Raw genomic sequence first — 22,399 nt, 5'->3', positions numbered from 1 at the left:
TCCCACCCCTATTATGCTGACTCTCTCATATTCTGTCCATTCCCATCCAGTTGCTGTTCAGGAAGATTCTGGAATTTTTTTCCTAAAAATCATAAAGAATAATACCATCACCTTGACCACAAGGAAAAGAGTTTCAGAGTTAAAAGTTAAACCCCTTTTACATTCAGGAGCACTGTAAAGTAAGAAACAAACAGAAAAATGGGGAAAATATATGCAATATAAGCAACGAACCCAGGGAAAGGCCCTAACTTCTTTATCATGTTGAAATATATAAAATCACTGCTACTCAATCATTTTCATCTACAAACACAGGTATTTCATATTTGCTAAACCTAAGTGTAAAAAACTCATTTAGATTGAAAATGGGCCAAAAACATGAATGGAGGATTCAGAAAAGAAAAAATACCATAAACCTGTAAAAATGTTTGACCTCAAAAGAAGTCAAAGAATACAAATTAAAATAAGATTTTTTTTGTTTCAAATTGGAAATTTTTTTAAGATGAGGAAAAAAATCCCTATCCAGAGTTGAGAAATGTAGGCATGTCAATTGGCACAACTTTTCTGAAGAGCCATTGGACAATACATATCAAAAGCCATAATTGTAGACCTATTTGGAGCTGTAATTGGGCAGAAGTGCACAGATACAAGTTCAAGTATTCTCATCACAAAGGGATGTTGGCAGAAGAAATCATGAGACATCATAGGAGACCAGATGACACTGCTCTAAATTTATTGATGGAAGGAATATCATAAATGAAAAAAGATTCAGAATAGAGCATATCCTAAGCTCCAAGTCTTATAAAATAAAATAAAACAAATGATAGATATACATATATACACATATATATGATAAATTAAGGGTAATTTTAATGTTTTGTTTTCTAGTATTTTCCATGAAAATATATTGTTTGTGCATACACACTTATACATAAAATATGCAGTATACAATTAATATTATTACTGACATTAAGAAACAATATATTAATAACCAACAATACAATAATTAATATTAATCATATTATCAATTAATTACTGATATTACTATATTTTATTATATAGAATTTAAGAGATGTGTGTATACATATGTGTGTGTGTTTGTGTATATATAGTTTCTGAGTAGCTAAGTGTATTAGATTTAAGTTCAGTACAGTGTGACTCAGTGCTCAAACACAGGGACACCAACATAGTCCTCAAATCAGCCTGGAGGTAGCCAGTCCCGGATGATGGAGCGCCATGGTGCCTAGGGATGGGTGCCCAGGGATGCAGCCTCTTTATATTTTCCTGCACTGCCACTGGAGTGGGGATGCTGTTTCCCAAATCACCTCACAGTCCAAGATGTCTATCAAGCTTCAGCCAGCAGGTAAAGGAAAGGAGGATACTTTTTCAAGGTTGTACCTCCCATGGTTCTAATTCTGTTATCCAGAGCTTAGTAAGATGCTACCCCACTGGGAAATGTACTCTTTCCAGGCAGCCATATACCCAGCCAGAGACTGGGTTTCTGTTACCATGGAAAAAAGGGAGAGCGGATATTGGGGAGCAAGGTGAGGTCTCTCTGCCACACTCAGGCAGAACTCGGAGAGGCTTGAATTTCTCAGAGGAGATGGTTTTCATACTGAAGCTGGCAAACGTGGCTTCGCCTATGTCAACTAGCAACGTCTTCTTTTCTCTCCAAAATCGTTTCCCTTCTAGCCTGTTCAGGTAAATAACATTTCTTCTTATTCACTCCAACCTTCACCCATTTACAGACATTACAGACAATCCTAAATCTGTGTATCCACGTGTCTAGGTGTTTCCAAATGCCCAGTGTTTCCCGACCGAGGTGGTCTTTGCCTTGGACGTGTCAAATGATGTCTCCCAGTTGGATTTCGAGAGGATGGGAGGCGTTTTACTATCTCTGTTGATGAAGATGGAAATCAGTGGGAGTAACTGTCCCACGGGTGCCCGGGTGGCCATCGTCTCCTACGACAGCAAAACAGATTACGTGGTTCGCTTCTCCGACCATAAGGAGAGGCCCGCGCTCCTGCAGGAGGTCAGGGGACTCTCCCTGGCAGGGTCCTCTAGCAGCAGGAACCTTGGGGACTCCATGAGGTTTGTGGTAAGACATGTATTCAAGTGCGTGCGCGCGGGCCGCCTCCTGAGGAAGGTGGCTGTGTTCTTCCAGGCGGGCTGGACCCAGGATGCAGGTTCCATCAGCACAGCCACGCTGGAGCTCAGTGCGCTGGACATCACCTCTGTGGTCATCACCTTCATGGAGGACCACAAGCTCCCAGACGCCCTACTGGTAAGTGGGGGACCGCGGCTGCACCGGGTTCGGGGGTTAGTGCCTGGTTCCTGCCCCTCCACCAAGGAGCACATGAGGAGTGAGAGCTGGTCAGGGGAAGAATTCTCCAGAAACTGATGTATATGCGTGGGAGGGGGCAGGTGCGGGGTTTGGGGGATGTCTCATTACAGACTCTGCTACCAGTGCTACTGCTGGTACCTATCGGCCATCCTTGAGCCTCTGTGCCATGTGCCTTTGAAACACTGTCTTATTGAATTATCCCCCAAACTGTATAAGGTAAATGTCATTGTGATCTCCATTTCAGAGATAAGAATACTGAGACTTAGAGAGGTTAAGTATATCATCAAAGATCAAATATCTGCTGGGGGCAGACCGATTTTATCTGCCTTCACAGCCTGCGCTTAACCACTCTAGGCTAACCTGTATCATGGGGGTGCACAGACTGTAATTTTCTCTCCTTTTTTTTTTTTTTTGCGGTACGCGGGCCTCTCACTGTTGTGGCCTCTCCCGTTGCGGAGCACAGGCTCCGGACGCGCAGGCTCAGCGGCCATGGCTCACGGGCCGAGCCGCTCCGCGGCATGTGGGATCCTCCCAGACCGGGGCGCGAACCCGTGTCCCCTGCATCAGCAGGCGGACGCTCAACCACTGCACCAGCAGGGAAGCCCTCTCCTCTTTTTTATTTGGGGTATAAAATCCACATCCATATACAAAGTGGGTAAGAGGCACTGATTTTAAGGATACAGCTAGATGGATTTTTGTATATGTTTAAAGTCCTGTGACCCAGACATGGTTAGAGATATTGAATACTTCTGGCATTCTATACGTTTTCTAGTACGACCTTTCCAGCTTCCGTCACCTGTTCTAAGTCTTGGTGCCAACTGAATCCTACAGAATGTACTCTTTATATCTGGCTTCTTTCACTTAACTTAATGTCTGTTCTTTTGTTCATCCATGTTGTTTATATGAGTAATTTGTTTTGTTTTGTTTTTTTAAACTGCTTTTCTGAACTATTCTAGTGTGTGTATATACCACAATTTATTTTTATTTTTAAAAATTGAGGTATAGTTGATTTACAATTTTGTCTTAGTTTCAGGTATACAGCACAGTGATTCAGATATATATATATATATATATATATATATATATATACTCTTTTTCAGATTCTTTTCCATTATAGGTTATTACAAGATATTGAATATAGTTCCCTGTGTTATACAGTAGATCTTTGTTGGTTACCTATTTTATATATAGTAGTATGTATCTGTTAATCTCAAACTCCTAATTTATCCCTCCCTCCCCTTTTCCCTTTGGTAACCATAAGTTTGTTTTCTATTTGTACCACAATGTATTTATTGATCTATTCTCTAGACTTTACTTTTCTAACTGAAACCCATGTAATACATTCTCATGGAACATCTGGAATGATTTATCAGAATGAAAGGTGATTTCCTTTTTAAGTGATTTCAGGATGCTGGTGAATATCAGATTGAGCTACATTCCATTGCCAATATTCAACCGTTTCTGATCTGCGAAAACGGAAGTGTCATATGGTTCAACCTAAGAGCTAAGGAATTCAGCTGCGCTAGACCATTTAATTTTCTCTGAAGGTTGGGTGTGCAGCGCGAGTGTTAAGTGAGAGTTTTTTTGACACAGCTGTGAATATGCTTCTAAGAATCAATAGGTAAGATCGTGACAGCTTGCGAACTGTTGGGAAGGATGGACAAAATATCTTGAGTTTTCAGAAACAAAGTTAAGATGCAGAGGGTGAGTCCCTTGTTCCCTGTTAATCCCTTTATGCCTCCCAGGGTGTCTGGACAGGGACGAGTTGGGGGATGGTGGCAACTCTCAGTGGATTAGTAAAGGCAGGGTGAAACAAGTCACACTTTATTATGTTTATTTTTTATTTTTATTGAAGTATAATTGACTTATAATATTTTATTAGTTTCAGGTTGTACAACATAGTGATTTGATATTTTTATACATTACAAAATGATCACCATAATAAGTCTAGTTATGATATGTCACCATACAAAGATATTACATAGTTATTGACTATATTCCCCACACTGTACATTTTATAGCTGTGACTTATATATTTTGTAACAGGAATTTTGTACCTCTTTTTTTATTTTTATAAATTTATTTATTTTTGGCTGCGTTGGGTCTTCTTTGCTGTGCTTGGACTTTCTCTAGTTGTGGTGAGTGGGGGCTACTCTTCGTTGCAGTGCGTGGGCTTCTCATTGCAGTGGCTTCTCTTGTTGAGGAGCATGGGCTCTAGGCGCGTGGGCTCAGTAGTTGTGGTTCGCGGGCTGTAGAGCGCAGGCTCAGTAGCTGTGGCACATGGGCTTAGTTGCTCCGCAGCATGTGGGATCTTCCCGGACCAGGACTCGAACCCATGTCCCTTGTATTGGCAGGCGGATTCTTAACCACTGCGCCACCAGGGAAGCCCAGAATTTTGTACCTTTTAACCTCCCTCATCTATTTCTCTCATCCGCCTACCCTCCTCCCTCTAGCAACCACCAGTTTGTTCTCTGTATCTATGAGTCTGTTTCCGTTTTTTTTTTTTTTTTAACATCTTTATTGGAGTATAATTGCTTTACAATGGTGTGTTAGTTTCTGCTTTACAACAAAGTGGATCAATTATACATATACATATTTTCCCATATCTCTTCCCTCTTGCGTCTCCCTCCCTCCCACCCTCCCTATCCCACCCCTCTAGGTGGTCACACAGCACCGAGCTGATCATATGTCCATGCCACTCTCTCACTTTGTCACAGCCTACCCTTCCCCCTCCCCACACCCTCAAGGCCATGCTCTAGTAGGTCTGTGTTTTATTCCCATCCTACCCCTAGGCTCTTCATGACATTTCTTTTTCTTAGATTCCATATATATGTGTTAGCATACGGTATTTGTTTTTCTCCTTCTGACTTACTTCACTTCTTTTTGTTTCTTAGATTCCACACATGAGTGAAATCATATGGTATTTTTCTTTCTCCATTCTGACTTATTTCACTTAGAACAATACACTCTAGGTCCATCCATGTTGTCACAAATGGCAAGAATTTATTCTCTTTGTGGCTAAGTAATATTCCATTGTGTGTGTGTATACACACCTCTATATATGTATATGTATATATTTATGTGTGTGTGTGTATATATATGTATATAAATAAAACATCTTCTTTATCCATTGATCTATTGAAGGACACTTAGGTTGCTTCTATTTCGTAGCTGTTGTAAATAATCCTGCCATGAATATAAGTGTGCATATATCTTTTTGAATCTGTGTTTTGTTTTCTTTGGGTAAACACCCAGAAGTGAAGTTGCTGGATCATATGGTAGTTCTATTTTTAATTTTTGAGGAACTGCTATATGGTATTCCACAGTGGCTGCACCAATTTAGACTCCCACCAACAGTGCATGAGGGTTCCCTTTTCTCCACATTCTCACCAACACTTATTTGTTCTCTTTTTGATGATAGACATTCTGACAGGTATGAGGTGATATCTCATTGTGGTTTTGATTTCCCTGATAGTTAGTGATGTTGAGCATCTTTTTATGTATCCAATGTCATCTGTATGTCTTTGGAAAAATATTCAGGTCCTCTGCCCATTTTGTAATTGGGTTGTTTGTTTGTTTTTTGATGTTGAAATGTATGAGTTCTTTCTATACTTACTGGATATATGGTTTGCAAATAACTTCTCCCATTCAGTAGGCTGCATTTTCTTTTTGTTGATGGTTTCTTTCCTTCACTGTGCAAAAGCTTTTTAGTTTAATGTAGTCCCATTTGTTTATTTTTGCTTTTGTTTCAAATACATAACAGTTTAAATTAGAGATGGAGCTTTTGTCTTTGGCTCTTTCATCAACAACAAGGTGCTGTAGGAAAAGTCTCTTTGCCTTTCTGAGTCTCATTTTGCTCAGCTCTAAAATGGAGAGAGGGTCACAACTTGATGTTATTCAAGGCTCCTATCCAGGTGTAATTATCTACTTTTTAAAAGGCATTTCCCTAACATTTGGAGACTGATACTCAGGGTACAATTATGATTAACCCCACCCCATTGTTCATCAGTGCTGCTCTCTGAGAGGGGATCCTGGGAAGACAGCATCTGGATGGTCCTTTGTCAAGATGTTCTGGCCCTCTCAGCTGCTTTAGGTGTGAGTGAAAGAATGACATAGTGTGTGAGAAGAACCTGCCAGCTTAAAGGTACTTGCGTCTCAGTTCTGTCCTTTCTGTCTGCTCTTCTCTTCATTTCTTAGACATATTCTTGCCCCAGGATGCTGGGGGATGAGTCTGTTCCTTCAATTTAACAATTTAGAAATGTTGTTAAATGGTATTTGCCAGCTCAGATGTAGTGAATGACCTCAGTTCTGGTGGCATTGGCAAGGAGAGAAACCGTAAAAATGACAACCCCATCCTCAGAGACTTTCAACAAATCCTCATTTCTTCACAACTGGGCGTATTGCATCTCATAACCTTCCCTACTCTGTGCTTTATCCTTAGCGGAATCCAGTTAGGAGAGTGGGAATGTCCTGTAATTTTCCTTCTGAATTATTCGCTTAAGGGCTTCCTTTGACAACCTGTGGGGCTTTTGTCTTTCACCTCTACGTTATTTTATTTTTCAGAACAACACCCCCATACTTCCAGAAAAATGATGGTTGTTCAATTTGAAATGATTGTATAAAAAGATGCCTAATTTCTTGTCCATTTAAACATGCTTGGAAGTTGTGGGGCATATTGGAAAGATTTCTTAAACCATCCATTGAATCAACCTCAGCCCTAAATAAAGCAATATTATAGCATTTGGACAATTCTTGCCTAATTCCATTAAGAACTGTCTAATTGCCTTATGTCTCAAAACATAAGACAATGTTCCCCCCTTTTTTTAAAGTCAAAAAGTGGAGGATTACAGGGAAAATGAAATTTGTTTGCCTCATTTCGAATTTCATTTTTCTTTATAAAAAATCTCGCATTTCTTCCTTTGAAACAATAGCTAGGAAAATAGCTCACATTTATTGATCCAGGTGCTATTCTCAGATCTTCCCACTTATTGATTCATTTAATCCTTACAACAACTCAAACAGATAACTATTATTATGGTTCCAGATGATGAAACTGAGACCCAGAGAAGTTAAATAACTTGCTCAAGGTCTGGAATCCCCATTCACAATGAGATTTTAATTCAAAGTCAAAAACAGGAAAAGAAGATAGTTGAGAAGTTCTAAGCTTTTTCCACATATTAATTAATTTGATCTATACAAGAATACTATGAGAGAGATTTATGAACTGGCCTATTTCTATTTCCATGTACAGCTCTTAAAAAAGAAAAAAAATCCCAAGAATGGAATACTGGCTATCGTGCAGAAAAAAACAATTAGCTTTAGCAGATGAAAATATTAAGAGGAAAGCCAAAGGGATTTGGGGAGGAGAAAGTGAAGGAAGCTCTGAGGTGAAGTGATTTGTTATAAATGACACAGTCCTGAATCAGCACTCCCGTGTGTCTGGTTCCCTGGTCCCTCCAATGTCGACCCCCAGTGTTCACTGGGGAGTCCAGAAAGAGTCAGCAGCTTCATGGCGTTCCTTATGGGACCATGCCACCTGGCAGGAGCCGAAACTGGACACGAGATGGTATCTAACTCTCCCTCCTTAGGGTCCGGTCAGCCCTTCCTCCGTCCAAGGAAAATCCTCCTTCTCAGCACTTGCTTCCTTCCCCTCTCCCCCATTTGCCTGGGCCAAGAGCCTCCTCAGTGCAGTCCCAGGAATGAGCATTGTTCCCTGGCTCCCTGGCCTTCTCAGCCCAGAAACAGTCAAGCATTGACTTGAACCCTGTGGGCTTCTCCAGCTCAGGGCCCACAGGGCATTCTTTAATATTGGGGGCTGAGGTCTGAGGGTTGTCTGTATCCTTTGAGAACATACCTTTCTATTAAACAAAAGAGGATGTTCATGCAAATCCCTGTGCTGTATCCTCTCCCGCCCCTTCCCCATACACTCTTGTCCTTAGTGCCCAACTGGTCTCATCAGAGCACAACTGGATATTCAGAAGCGAAGTTGGTTGAGAGAATCATGAAAAATGCTCATTCAAACTATAGTAAAGTTTGAGCCTCAAGCAGATCATTTGGCTTGTGTTTCAGGTACTCTGTGAGATTTCCTTCTCTGGTGCTGATGGGTGTCTGCAGTAAGGATCATAGAGCCAGTTTATTCTTCTCATGCTGGGGTCCCTTACCACATGAACTCTCAACTAAAGCCTTCTCCAGAATCATTTTGTCTACTTTATCAGTGACTAGGACTGTGCTGGCAAGTCCAAAGTCAAAGTAATGAAAAGTTAATTAATAACAGCTAGGTGCAGATAAGTTTAAACTGAATCAGAGTTCCCCATGGACTTTCATTGTGTACTGGTTCTCACAATTTTATTTTTCCAAGAATGGTAAAAAATTTAAGCATTATCATAAAAGTATTCTTCCTCAGAAGAGTTTAAAAAAAGATGCACGAGAGGACTTTCAAGATGGCGGAGGAGAAAGACGTGTAGATCACATTCCTCCCCACAGTTACATCAAAAATACTTCTGCATGTGGAACAACTCCTACAGAACACCTACTGAACACTGGCAGAAGACCTGAGACTTCCCAAAAGGCAAGAAACTCCCCCATGTACCTGGGTAGGAAAAAAGAAAAAAGAAAAAAACAGAGACAAAACAATAGGGACAGGACTTGCATCTTGGGGAGGGAGCTGTGAAGGAGGAAAACTTTCTACAAACTAGGAAGACCCTTCACTGGTGGAGATGGGGGTTGGGCAGGAGTGGGGGGAAGCTTCGGACCCACAGAGGACAGCACAGCAACAGGGGTGCAGAGGGCAAAGCAGAGACATTTCCGCACAGAGGATCAGTGCCGGCCAGCACTCACCAGCCCGAGAGGCTTGTCTGCTCACCCGCCGGGGCGGGCGGGGGTTGGGAGCTGAGGCTCCGGCTTCGGAGGTCAGATCCCAGGGAGAGGACTGGGGTTGGCTGTGTGAACACAGCCTGAAGGGGGCTAGTGTGCCACAGCTAGCTGGGAGGGAGTCCGGGAGAAGTCTGGACCCGCCTAAGAGGCAAGAGACCATTGTTTCGAGGTGCGCGAGGAGAGGGAATTCAGAGCACAGCCTAAACGAGCTCCAGAGATGGGTGTGAGCCGCGGCTATCAGCGCGGACCCCAGAGACGGGCATGAGATGCTAAGGCTGCTGCTGCAGCCACCAAGAAGCCTGTGAGCAAGCAGAGGTCACTCTCCACACCTCCACTCCCGGGAGCCTGTGCAGGCAGCCACCAAGACGCCTGTGAGCAAGCAGAGGTCACTCTCCACACCTCCACTCCCGGGAGCCTGTGCAGCCCGCCACTGCCAGGGTCCCGTGATCCAGGGACAACTTCCCCGGCAGAACACACGGTGCACCTCAGGCAGTTGCAACATCATGCCAGCCTCTGAAGCTAGAGGCTAACCCTGCATTCCATACCCCTCCCTCCCCCTGGCCTGAGTGAGCCAGAGCCCCCTAATCAGCCTCTCCTTTAACCCTCTCCTGTCTGGGCAAAGAACAGAGGTCACAGGGTGACCTACATGCAGAGGCAGGGCGAAGTACAAAGCTGAAACCCAGGAGCTGTGCAAACAAAGAAGAGAAAGGGAAATTTCTACGTGCAGCCTCAGGAGCAGTGGATTAAACCTCCACAATCAACTTGTACCCTGCCTCTGTGGAATACCTGAAGAGACAACTAATCATCCCAAAACTGAAGCAGTGGACTTTGGGAGCATATAGACTTGGGGTTTGCTGTATGCAACTGACCAGTTCGGATTTTTATGTTTATCTTAGTTTAATTTTTAGCACTTGTTATCATTGGTGGATTTGTTTATTGGTTTGGTTGTTCTCTTACTTTTTTTTTCCTCTTTTTTTTCACTTTTAATAATTAAAAAAAATTATTTTTATAACATTATTTCATTTTATTTTACTTTCTTTCTTTCTTTCTTTTTCTCTCCCTTTTCTTCTGAGCCATGTGGCTGACAGGGACTTGGTGCTCCAGCCAGCTCTCAGGCCTGAGCCTCTGAGGTGGGAGAGCTGAGTTCAGAACAATTGGACCACCAGAGACCTCCCAGCCCCAAGTAATATAAATTGGTGAGAGCTCTCCCAGATATCTAGGGCTCAACAATAAGACCCAGCTCCACTCAACAACCAGCAGGCTCCAGTGTTGGACACCCCATGCCAAACAACTAGCAAGACAGGAACACAAACCCACCCATTAGCAGAGAGGCTGCCTAAAATAATAATAAGGTCACAGACACCCCAAAACACACAACCAGAGGTAGACCTGCCCACCAGAAAGACAAGATCCAGCCTCATCCACCAGAACACAGGCACTAGTCCCCTCCACCAGAAAGCCTACATAACCCACTGCAACAACCTAACCCACTGGAGGCAATCACCAAAAAGAACGGGAACTATGAACCTGCAGCCTGTGAAAAGGAGACCCCAAACACAGTACGTTAAGCAAAATGAGAAGACAGAGAAATATGCAGAATATGAAGGAACAAGGTAAAAACCCATCAGACCAAACAAATGAAGAGGAAATAGGCAGTCAACCTGAAAAAGAATTCAGAGTAATGATAGTAAAGATGATCCAAGATCTTGGAAATAGAATGGAGAAACTACAAGAAATGTTTAACAAGGACCTAGAAGAACTGAAGAGCAAACAAACAATGATGAACAACACAATAAATGAAATTAAAAATTCTCTAGAAGGAATCAATAGCAGAATAACTGAGTCAGAAGAACAGATAAGTGACCTGGAAGATAAAAGAGTGGAAATAATTTCCTCAGAGCAGAATAAAGAAAAAAGAATGAAAAGAACTGAGGACAGTCTCAGAGACCTCTGGGACAACAATAAATGCACCAACATGGGAATTATAGGAGTCCCAAAAGAAGAAGAGAAAAAGAAAGGGACTGAGAAAATACTTGAAGAAATTATAGTGGAAAACTTCCCTAATATGGGAAAGGAAATAGTTAATCAAGTCCAGGAAGCACAGAGAGCCCCATACAGGATAAATCCAAGGAGACACACACCAAGACACATATTAAACAAACTATCAAAAATTAAATACAAAGAAAGACTATTAAAAGCAGCAAGGGAAAAACAACAAATAACATACAAGAGAATCCCCATAAGGTTAAAGCTGATCTTTCAGCAGAAACTCTGCAAGGCAGAAGGGAGTGGCAGGACATATTTAAAGTGATGAAAGGGAAAAACCTACAACCAAGATTACTCTACCCAGCAAGGATCTCATTCAGATTTGACACACATTTTAAAACCTTTACACACAAGCAAAGTTAAGAGAATTCAGCACCACCAAACCAGCTTTACAACAAATGCTAAGGAATTTCTCTAGGCAGGAAACACAAGAGAAGGAAAAGATCTACAAAAACAAACCCAACACAATTAAGAAAATGGTAATAGGAACATACATATCGATAATTCCTTAAATGAAAATGTATTAAATGATCCAACCAAACGACATAGACTGGCTGAATGGATACCAAATCAAGACCTGTATATATGCTGTCTACAAGAGACCCACTTTAGACCTAGGGACACATACAGACTGAAAGTGAGGGGATGGAAAAAGGTATTCCATGCAAATGGAAATCAGAAGAAAGCTGGAGTAGCAATTCTCATGTCAGATAAAATAGACTTTAAAATAAAAACTATTACAAGAGACAAAGAAGGACACTACATAATGATCAAGGGATCGATCCATGAAGAAGATATAACAATTGTAAATATTTATGCACCCAACACAGGAGCACAATAATAGTAGGGGACTCTAACACCCCACTTGCACCAATGGACAGATCATCAAAAATGAAAATAAATAAGGAAACACAAGCTTTAAATGATACATTAAACAAAATGGATTTAATTCATATTCATAGGACATTCCATCCAAAAACAACAAAATACACTTTCTTCTCAAGTACTCATGGAACATTCTCCAGGATAGATCATATCCTGGGTCACAAATCAAGCCTTGGTAAATTTAAGAAAATTGAAATAGTATCAAGTATCTTTTCTGACTACAATGTTATGAGACTAGATATCAACTGCAGGAAAAAAACTGTAAAAAATACGAACACAAGAAGGCTAAACAATATGCTACTAAATAACAAAGAGATCACTGAAGAAACCAAAGAGGATATCAAAAAGTACCTAGAGACTAACGACAATGAAAACACAATGACGCAAAACCTAGGGGATGCTGCAAAAGCAATTCTAAGACGGAAGTTTATGGCAATACAATCCTACCTCAAGAAACAAGAAAAATCTGAAATAAACAACCGAACTTTACACCTAAAGTAATTAGTGAAAGAAGGAAAAAACCCCCCCAAAGTTAGCAGAAGGAAAGATATAAAGATCAGATCAGAAAAACATAATAAAGAAATGAAGCAAACGATAGCAAAGATCAATAAAACTAAAAACTGCTTCTTTGAGAAGATAAACAAAATTGATAAACCGTTAGCCAGACTCATCAAGAAAAAAAGGGAGAAGACTCAAATCAACAGAATTAGAAATGAAAAAGGAGAAGTAACAACTGACACTGCAGAAATACAAACGATCATGAGAAATTACTACAAGCAACTATATGCCAATAAAATGGACAACCTGGAAGAAATGGAAAAATCCTTAGAATAGCACAACCTTCCAAGACTGAACCAGGAAGAAATAGAAAATATGAACAGACCAATCACAAGCACTGAAATTGAAATTGTGATTAAAAATCTTCCAACCAATAAAAGTGCAGGACCAGATGGCTTCACAGGTGAATTCTACCAAGCAATTACAGAAGATTTAACACCTATCCTTCTCAAACTCTTCCAAAATACAGCAGAGGGAAGAACACTCCCAAACTCATTCTATGAGGCCACCATCACCCTGATACCAAAACCAGACAAAGATGTCACAAAAAAAGAAAACTACAGGCCAATATCACTGATGAACATAGATGTAAAAATCGTCAACAAAATACTAGCAAACAGAATCCTACAGCACAGTAAAAGGATCATACACCACGATCAAGTGAGGTTTATCCCAGGGATGCATGTATTCTTCAATATATGCAAATCAATCAATGTGATACTCCATATTAACAAATTGAAGGTTAAAAACCATATGATAATCTCAACAGATGGAGAAAAAGCTTTTGACAAAATTCAACACCACTTTATGATAAAAACTCTCTAGAAAGTAGGCATAGAGGGAATTACCTCAACATAATAAAGGCCATATATGACAATCCCACAGCCAATATGGTTCTCAGTGGTGAAAAACTGAAAACCATCTCCACTAAGATGAGGAAGAAGAAAAGGTTGCCCACTCTCACAACTATTATTCAACATAGATTTGGAAGTTTTAACCACATCAATCAGAGAAGAAAAAGAAATAAAAGGAATCCAAATCAGAAAAGAAGAAGTAAAACTTACTCTTGGCAGATGACATGATACTATACATAGAGAATCCTAAAGATGCTACCAGAAAACTACTAGAGGTAATCAATGTATTTAGTAAAGTAGCAGGAGACAAAATTAATGCACAGAAATCTCTTGCATTCCTATATGCTAATGATGAACAATCTGAAAGAGAAATTAAGGAAACACTCCCATTTACCGTTGCAACAAAAAGAATAAAATACCTAGGAATAAACCTACCTAAGTAGACAAAAGACTTGTGGGCAGAAAACTATAAGACAGTAATGAAAGAAATTAAAGATGATACAAACAGAGGGAGAGATATACCATGTTCTTGGACTGGAAGAATTAACATTGTGAAAATGACTGTACTACCCAAAGCACTCTATAAATTCAATGCAATCCCTATCCAACTACCAATGGCATTTTCCACAGAACTAGAACAGAATATTCCACTATTTCTATGGAAACACAAAAGACCCCAAATAGGCAAAGCAATCTTGAGAAAGAAAAACCGAGGTGGAAGAATCAGGCTCCCGGACTTCAGACTATACTACAAAGCTACAATAATGAAGACAGTATGGTACTGGCACAAAAACAGAAATATATATTGATGGAACAGGATAGAAAGCTCAGAGATAAACCCATACACATATGGTCACCTTATCTTTGATAAAGGAGGCAAGAACATACAATGGAGAAAAGACAGCCTCTTCAATAAGTGGTGCTGGGAAAACTGGACAGCTGCATGTAAAAGAATGAAATTAGAACACTCCTTAACAACATACACAAAAATAAACTCAAAGTGAATTAAAGACCTAAATATAAGGCCAGACACTATCAAATTCTTAGAGGAAAACATAGGCAGAACACTCTATGACATAAATCACAGCAAGATAATTTTTGACCCACCTTCTAGAGAAATGGAAATAAAAACAAAAATAAACAAATGGGACCTAATGAAAATTAAAAGCTTTTGCACAACAAAGGAAAACATAAAAAGACAAAAAAAGACAACCGTCAGAATGGGAGAAAATATTTGAAAATGAAGCAAGTGACAAAGGATTAATCTCCAATATATACATGGAGCTCATGCAGCTCAATATCAAATAAACAAACAACCCAATCCAAAAATGGGCAGAGACCTAAATAGACATTTCTCCAAAGAGGATATACATATTGTCAACAAGCATATGAAAGGATGCTCAGCATGACTAATTATTAGAGAAATGCAAATCAAAACTACAATGAGGTATCACCTCACACCAGTCAGAATAGCCATCATCAAAACATCTACAAACAGTAAATGCTGGAGAGGATGAGGGGAAAAGGGAACCCTCTTACACTGTTGGTGGGAATGTAAATTGATACAGCTACTATGGAGAACAGTATGGAGGTTCCTTAAAAAACTAAAAATAGAACTACCATATGACCCAGCAATCCCACTACTGGGCATATACCCTGAGAAAACCATAATTCAAAAAAAGTCATGTAACACAATGTTCACTGCAGCTCTATTTACAATAGCCAGGACATGGAAGCAACCTAAGTGTCCATCAACAGATGAATGGATAAAGAAAATGTGGCACATATATACAATGGAATATTACTCAGCCATAAAAAGAAACGAAATTTAGTTATTTATAGTGAGGTGGATGGACCTAGAGACTGTCATACAGAGTGAAGCAAGTCAGAAAGAGAAAAACAAATTCCGTATGCCAATATATATATGGAATCTAAAATAATAGCATAAGTGGTTCTGAAGAACCTAGGCACAGGATAAGAATAAAGACACAAACATAGAGAATGGACTTGAGGACATGGGGAGGGGGAAGGGTAAGCTGGGTCGAAGTGAGAGTTGCATGGACATATATACACTACCAAATGTAAAATAGATAGCTAGTGGGAAACAGCCGCATAGCACAGGGAGATCAGCTCAGTGCTTTGTGACCACGTAGAGGGGTGGGATATGGAGGGTGGAGGGAGACGCAAGAGGGAGGAGATATGGGGATATATGTATCCATATAGCTGATTCACTTTGTTATACAGCAGAAACTAACACAATAATGTAAAGCAATTATACTCCAATAAAGATGTTAAAAAATAGATGTAAGTTTTGTAGCTGTTCCAATTCAGTTGAATTATGTTGTTTTCCAACCAGCAGAACAGCTGATGAAGAGCTGAGCTGAGTAGAAAAGTCAACATAGTGTCCTGAACACAAGGCAAATACAGAGGACAGTAACGGGGGACCAGGCCGTGTTGAAATAGGAAGAAAGCTCAGCAGCATTGACTCCTACCCTAAACTCTGTTGTTGAGGAAATAGGCCAGAGGCTTGTCCAAGGCCACACAGCCAATTCTGGCAGACCAAGGACTTGGACCCGAGTTCCCTACACCTAGTCTCTTAGTGCTGAATAGAACTTTTCCTGTGAACCAATCCTTTATACAAACTTTAGGGTATGTTTGAATTTATTTGAAGTCTTTCATACTACCTTTAAAATTCTCATCAATTCTTCATTAGATAACACACCTCAGCCATGCTTCCTGTGGTTTAAAAATAATGTACACCAGCTTAGCCTCTCCCCACAACTCTTAGAGTAAAGTCGATGTTCCTGTGTTACTCCAGTCTTCTCCTGTCTCCTGGAACACTGCTGTGGATCCTGGTTTCAGAAGCCTTCCAGATTGCCTCATGTGATTTCCAGTAAAGCTCTTAATGTGTCATAACCATGCTGACATTTTTCTCTCTAATCTTCGGTGATTTATTAAGTCCATTTTTTTGGTCTATACTCAGATCTGATGACCGTGTGGGGTGGATCTGAATGTTGGATGTTGGCAAATCTCCACTCACTGTTCTTGTCAGCCTCCTCCATCTGTCAGGAAGTTCCAGGGTTTCAGATATGCTGCCCACTGGAACACATTTTCTCAAATGTCTGGGGGCTAGGGGCATTGAGAAGAATTCATAAATAACCACTGCCTACCTCTGGGCATTTATCTTGCTGTTCCTCCAAACCGTAATGCTTTTCCCTGCTTCTTTGCCAGGTAAGGATCCTACTCATTCTCTCAAAAGTGCCAGATGCCATTATCTTCATCAGGTTCCTTTTATTCATTCCTTTTGAAATGAATCTCCTCTTCCTATGTTCCTAAAATATATTACTGGTCTCTTTCTTTCTTGAACATTATTTGTCTATCCTTCCACTTAGGTTTTTAAGCTCTTTGAAGGTGTGGCTGTGTCATTTTTGCGTCTCCAAATGGCTTAAGACTTTTACCTAGTAGCCATTTCATCGGTCTTTGTTGATTTGAATTTCTAAGTCAGAAAAAAGCCTAAATTTAGATGGCTTTTGGCATGGAAGACTTAGGAATGTTCCCATGTTTGTTTTGTGTTACATTAGCATAAATGAAAGTTCCACTCTTTATATTTCTTTCCCCACAAGGGTTTTTCCATCAAGGAGGCTCAGGTGAGGGACCATGTTTGGGATGCATTGCAATCCTAAACAGGAAGAGTGAATGATCTGTAAGGAGTGTATGTTACAGAATGTTCTTTTCCAGAGTAGACCCTGCCCGTTCTCTGTTCCCAAGGGTGGGCACGACATCTTCATATCCTGAGCACCTTGCTACCAGAGGAGGGTCCAGGTCGGCTTGGCCCTGGCCACAGCGATGCAGGAGGTGGGGCTGACCCTCAGGGAGGTGCTGTCCTACATGCTTTGACAGAGTGGACAACGAGATGGCCATGACTAAGCTTAGCTATCCAGCTCTTTGCAAACCACACCTCAACTCCTGAGAGAAATCATCCGAAAACTTTCCTAATTTCATTATGAGGTGGAAACCTTGCAAATAGTCTGCGTTAGCCAGGGCAGGTTGACTGTGAAACCATTCATGCCCAAGTCTCAGGGGCTCAACACCAGAAAGTGTTATTTCTGCATCTGTCACCAGCGATGTGGGTCCTTGGGTGTGTGGGTGAAGGAAAGGGGTACTTTGCTGCATTCAGGACCTGAGTTCCTTCTGTCAGTGGCCCCAACATGGATGAGGGCCTCAAGACCTTTTCTGGATCCTTTACATCTGGCTGGCAGAGGAGGCAGTGGAGCTTAGTGCATGCCCTGGAAATGGCATTCATCACTTCCACCTACACGCTGTTGGCTAGATCCCGGTCATATGGTCCAACTAACTGCAAGGGAGGGTGGGAAATGTAGTCTAGTCATGACTCTCAGAAGAAGAGAGAATGTGTTTGTTGATTAGCCAGTTATCACATGGATCTTGTTGGATTTATTACTGTTAATATTATTTGTCTTTTAAACCTGATATCAGTTATTAAATTAATCATAATTGGAAAGGTTTGGTGAAGGAGATAAACAGACTTGCCATCACTACAAAGACTTCCCTGATTCCCCCTCACTCTTCCCAGCTCTGAACACCAGGAATACTCTAGAGAGGCCTCCCTGGTGGTCTCTGCCTCCCTCCATCCTCATGGTTTAGGGCCTAGATCTATGACTGTGTCCTTGAAGGGTCTGCATGTTCATGGTTAATAACTCCCATCACATGGCATCACATACCATGGACAATCACTAAAGATTTACAGAATTTATAAATGACTGAAGCCTCAACTCCCTTACCCTCATTCCAACACAACCTGATGTTTGTTGAGTTTTACATACATTGGGAGTCTGAAGACCCACAGCTCCTGTGCCCACACCAATGGTAGTCCCGCCACCAGGTTAGGACTAGAGAACTAAGTGACTATAATAACTGGAATAGAAGTCCCCAATTATTTAGACATAGAGAATTATCTGTGTTCTTTAAAAATAGCATATTAATATTTTTCTCATCTGAATTGGGAGATGCATGAAAAACATGGCCTGAGATTTAGTACAGCTAACAATAACCTCGTGTATGTGTTGGCACTAGATGGATGGAACCAACAAATTTCATCTGTATGTCTGGGAGACAGAGAACCAGCAGGACATGGCCCACTGCACTCTCTGCTATGGTAAGCCTGGATGGCATTGCTGATCAGACTGATGTCTTCAGAACAGGATGAATTAATTGCTGACCACAAGCCATTTCTGCTGCTCAGACGTGTATTTGCTTGGCATGTGAAGAACTTTAGAATTGGGGAATTTCCTATTAAGTCTGGATTTATAGTTTTTCTTAGGAAGTCAGAATAATCTGGAGAATCCCAGACACTGCATTCCCTTGTGGCCACAGTCAGCCAGAGATGAGTGGTGCCAGCTCCCTTTGGAGGGGCGGGTGTCTGCTAGTCCCCCGCCTTCCCCTCCCCACACCTTCCCTATCTTCTCAGCCCTGGCCTGCTCTGCTTACTTACCTGTACTGCCAGGCTCCTGTGGATGGCTGGGCTTGTGTTCCTTCCTCAGTGGCACCTTAGTGTAAAGGGAAGACCACTGAGCTAAGGTCAAGAGTCCTGGTTTCTTGGCCTGGAACTGCCTTTGGCCATCATCGGGGTATTGGCAAGTTGTCCCCTGTCTCAGGGTCCCTGCTTCCATCACTGTATCCCACACTCGCCTGGGCCAGAAAGAACATGATGCTGAAACCCACACATGCCCACGTGTGAAGAGCTCTCATCCACATCCACATCACCCGGGGCCAGAGTGAGTCCTGTAGGTGAAAGCAAAAGGGGACTTAATAGTTCCCTTTACTGGATCCACACTAAGTCCTAACACTGCCATGAGAGATTTGGCTCTGAAAACTTGGTTGGGTCAAATACAGGAACTTCCATTTGTAGAGTATATTACAGCCGATGAACTGCTTTCCCGTCCATCGTCTTGTTTGACATGTGGTTTCTCTGGGCCTCCATCCCCCTCCTGCGGAAGCAAAAATCTAGCTGGGGTTTATCGAGTCTGAGCTTTTACTACACACCAGGAGTTGTTCTGAGCCCTTACATATATTAACTCATTTTAAAGTTACACTTCACAAACAACCTCATAAGGGAGGTACTATTATTATTATTATCATTATCGCCATCTAACATGAGGAAACTGAGGCTGTGGGAAAGCTGAGTAATCTGCCCCAGGTCACACACCCCCATAAGAGGTCAGGCCTGATTGAACTAGGCAGGGGTCTGTGAACCTAGTGATTAGGAAGCCATATGGCCTAGTGGTTAGAAACATTAACCGGGGAATCAGATACTCTCAACTTTTCCTTCTGGGAAACACACATTTATTTACAGTGCCCGTCTACTGACAGAGTCAACCCCATGCAGGCAGCCCTCAGCAGCGGCTTTCCCTACTGAGCGCCTGGAATTGTGTGTCCATGGGAAGGGAAGGGACGCGTGGTAACCCCTCCTCTCCCCACCTCTCCTCTGCAGATCAGTGCAGCCCGGCCCCGGAGTGCGGGCTGGGCGTGCCTAGGCCACTGGCGGTGGGCATGGACGTGGCCTTTGTTGTGGACAGCTCCGTCGGCGTGGGCACCGACCTCTACCGCACAGCCTTGACTCTGGTGGACACCACGCTCGACGACCTGGAGGTGGCTGCGCAGGCGAGCGCGTCCCCCCACGGGGCCCGCATGGCCCTGGTGACACACACGACCCCCTACTTCTGGCCGGGTGCGGGATGGCCACCTGTGCGCGAGGGCTTCCACCTGACCTCGTACGCTGCCGGACGCAGATGCAGAGGCACGTCCGCGAGGCCTTGGACCACCCCCTGCGGGGAGCCCCGGCCCTGGGCCATGCCCTGGAGTGGACACTGGAGAAGGTGCTCCTGGCGAACCCGCTGCCCAGGAAAGTGCAGGTCCTCTTTACCATCGTGGCCAGTGAGACCAGCAGCTGGGACCGGGAGAAACTAAGGACTCCGTCCCTGGATGCCAAGTGCAAGCGCATCACTCTGTTTGTGCTGGCCTTGGGCCCAGGCATGGGGACCCATGTGGCCAGCGCCCCCTCCGAACAGCACATGCTGCACCTTGAGGGGCTCTTGGATGCGGAGGTGGCCTATGCCCGGGGCTTCACGCGGGCCTTCCTGAACCTCCTAAAAAGTGAGCAGTCGGGGAGCCCTGGGGATGCCGGGTGGGGAGAGGAATGTACAGAGCCTGGCATATGGGCGAATGGGTGCCCATTGCACCTTCAATCTTGCTGAGGTGTAGGCAGCCCCGAATTCTCTGGGGGAGCCCCCAGGGAGCACACCACTTCCTGAAAACCCTGAGCTATGTTTCCCTGACACTGTGCCAAGCCTAGCGTTGGTTTCTTGTCTGGTCGCTGGGAGGCCTCAGGTTTCCACCAAACCTTTTGATTTTCTCATTTACCAGAATGAGGATTATAGTCTCTTCTCTATTTGTGAAGCCTACGTTCAACTACCTGCGTGAAAGCACCACTGCTGTACACACATAAGGCATTGTTACTGTTATTGCTGTATCCAGTGATTCAGAATCCAGTGCTATAGAACAGTGCTTCTCAGATTTTAACATGAACATGCATTTCCTGGGGATCTAGTTAAAATTTGGATTCTGACTCAGTGGGTCTGAGCTGGGGCCTGAGAGTCTGCATTTAAAAAAATTTTATTGAAGTGCAGTTGATTTACAATGTTGTGTTTAATTTCTGCTGCAGCAAAGTGGAGAATCTGCATTTTTAACAGGCTCCTGGTTGATGCTGGCAACACTTTGAGTAGCAAGAGTCTTCAGGGACTTGCCAGGAAGTGAGGGAGACAGGATAGAAGTCCGGGGTCTCCCACCTAAGGTTGGCTAGATGAAGCCACCAGTGAAGGGCACTGTGACAGTGAAGCTTGGCCAAAAATCTTCCCTGCATCCTGTTCTAGTAGGCTCACTTCCAGTTGAACCAAGTTCATGGGCAACTGGTGACAAATCTGTATCCCTAGCATGATGATGGAGATGGTTAGGATTGGGGGTGGATATTATTCTGGTCACATTTGCAGGAGTTTGTCTTGGGCTTTGTCCAGCTGTGCATAGTCCACAACAACTCATGTGCGGGGTGCTTCCTTGTGACATGGGAGGCCTTCTTGCCCTCCTTGCTGGGAGACATTAGTTTCTCAGTTTATAAGCGGGTGTGAAAACCCTGCTGGGATCCTTGAGGAACATCTGTCCGTTTGTCACTGAAGGAATAAAGGGAGTCTGATGGACATCTTAGAAGTAGAGACATAGCATTTGTGATTCTGTAATTTGAGAGGTATGGACGTTAATGAATTGGTTCTAGTCCAAGCTTTGCCACTAATGAGCTGTGTGATTCTAGAAAGGTCAGTGGACCACCCTGAACTTTAGATTCCTTACCTTTGCAAAAGATGGAGGGGAGAATTGTAATAGATGGCTGATGGCCTAGTGATTCTTTGAGCAAGATGGAGGCTAAAGGATTAGTTTTTTAGTCTGTTTTAATTTCACTTTATTTTATATGTTTTATTACATTAGGTTATATTTCATATTGTTCTATTCTTTTATGTTATTTTATTTTATATTGCTTATACAATGGGATGAATTTTATTCTCTTATTTTGCTTGTATTTTATTTGCTTTTCTTTTTGTATTTATTTTATGCTTTGTTTGAATTTACATCTTTTTGATTTTATGTCAATGGTTTTTTGTATTTTATTTTGTTACTCTTTATTTCGTTTTATTGTATATTTTATTTTATTTTATGTTTTACTTGATTTTATTTTGTGTCTTAAGTTTTATGTCTTTTTTTTTTTTTTTTTTTTTTTTTT

General features: G+C 42.1%; 1 protein-coding gene across 1 annotated transcript in view; it reads left to right on the top strand.

The window, feature by feature from the left end:
* The window catches only part of LOC102979304 (collagen alpha-4(VI) chain-like), a 94,339-nt gene that overhangs the window by 64,727 nt on the left and 7,213 nt on the right, over positions 1-22,399 (top strand). Inside the window, 6 exon segments of the mRNA XM_024115177.2 lie at positions 1,690-1,698; positions 1,787-1,803; positions 1,805-2,281; positions 18,649-18,730; positions 20,066-20,350; positions 20,353-20,727. Of these exon segments, the coding sequence (XP_023970945.2) occupies positions 1,690-1,698; positions 1,787-1,803; positions 1,805-2,281; positions 18,649-18,730; positions 20,066-20,350; positions 20,353-20,727 (1,245 nt within the window).

This window comes from Physeter macrocephalus, chromosome 1 (assembly GCF_002837175.3).
Source record: "Physeter macrocephalus isolate SW-GA chromosome 1, ASM283717v5, whole genome shotgun sequence".
Classification (NCBI taxonomy): Eukaryota; Metazoa; Chordata; class Mammalia; order Artiodactyla; family Physeteridae; genus Physeter; species Physeter macrocephalus.
This window is presented reverse-complemented; position numbering and strand designations above follow the sequence as displayed.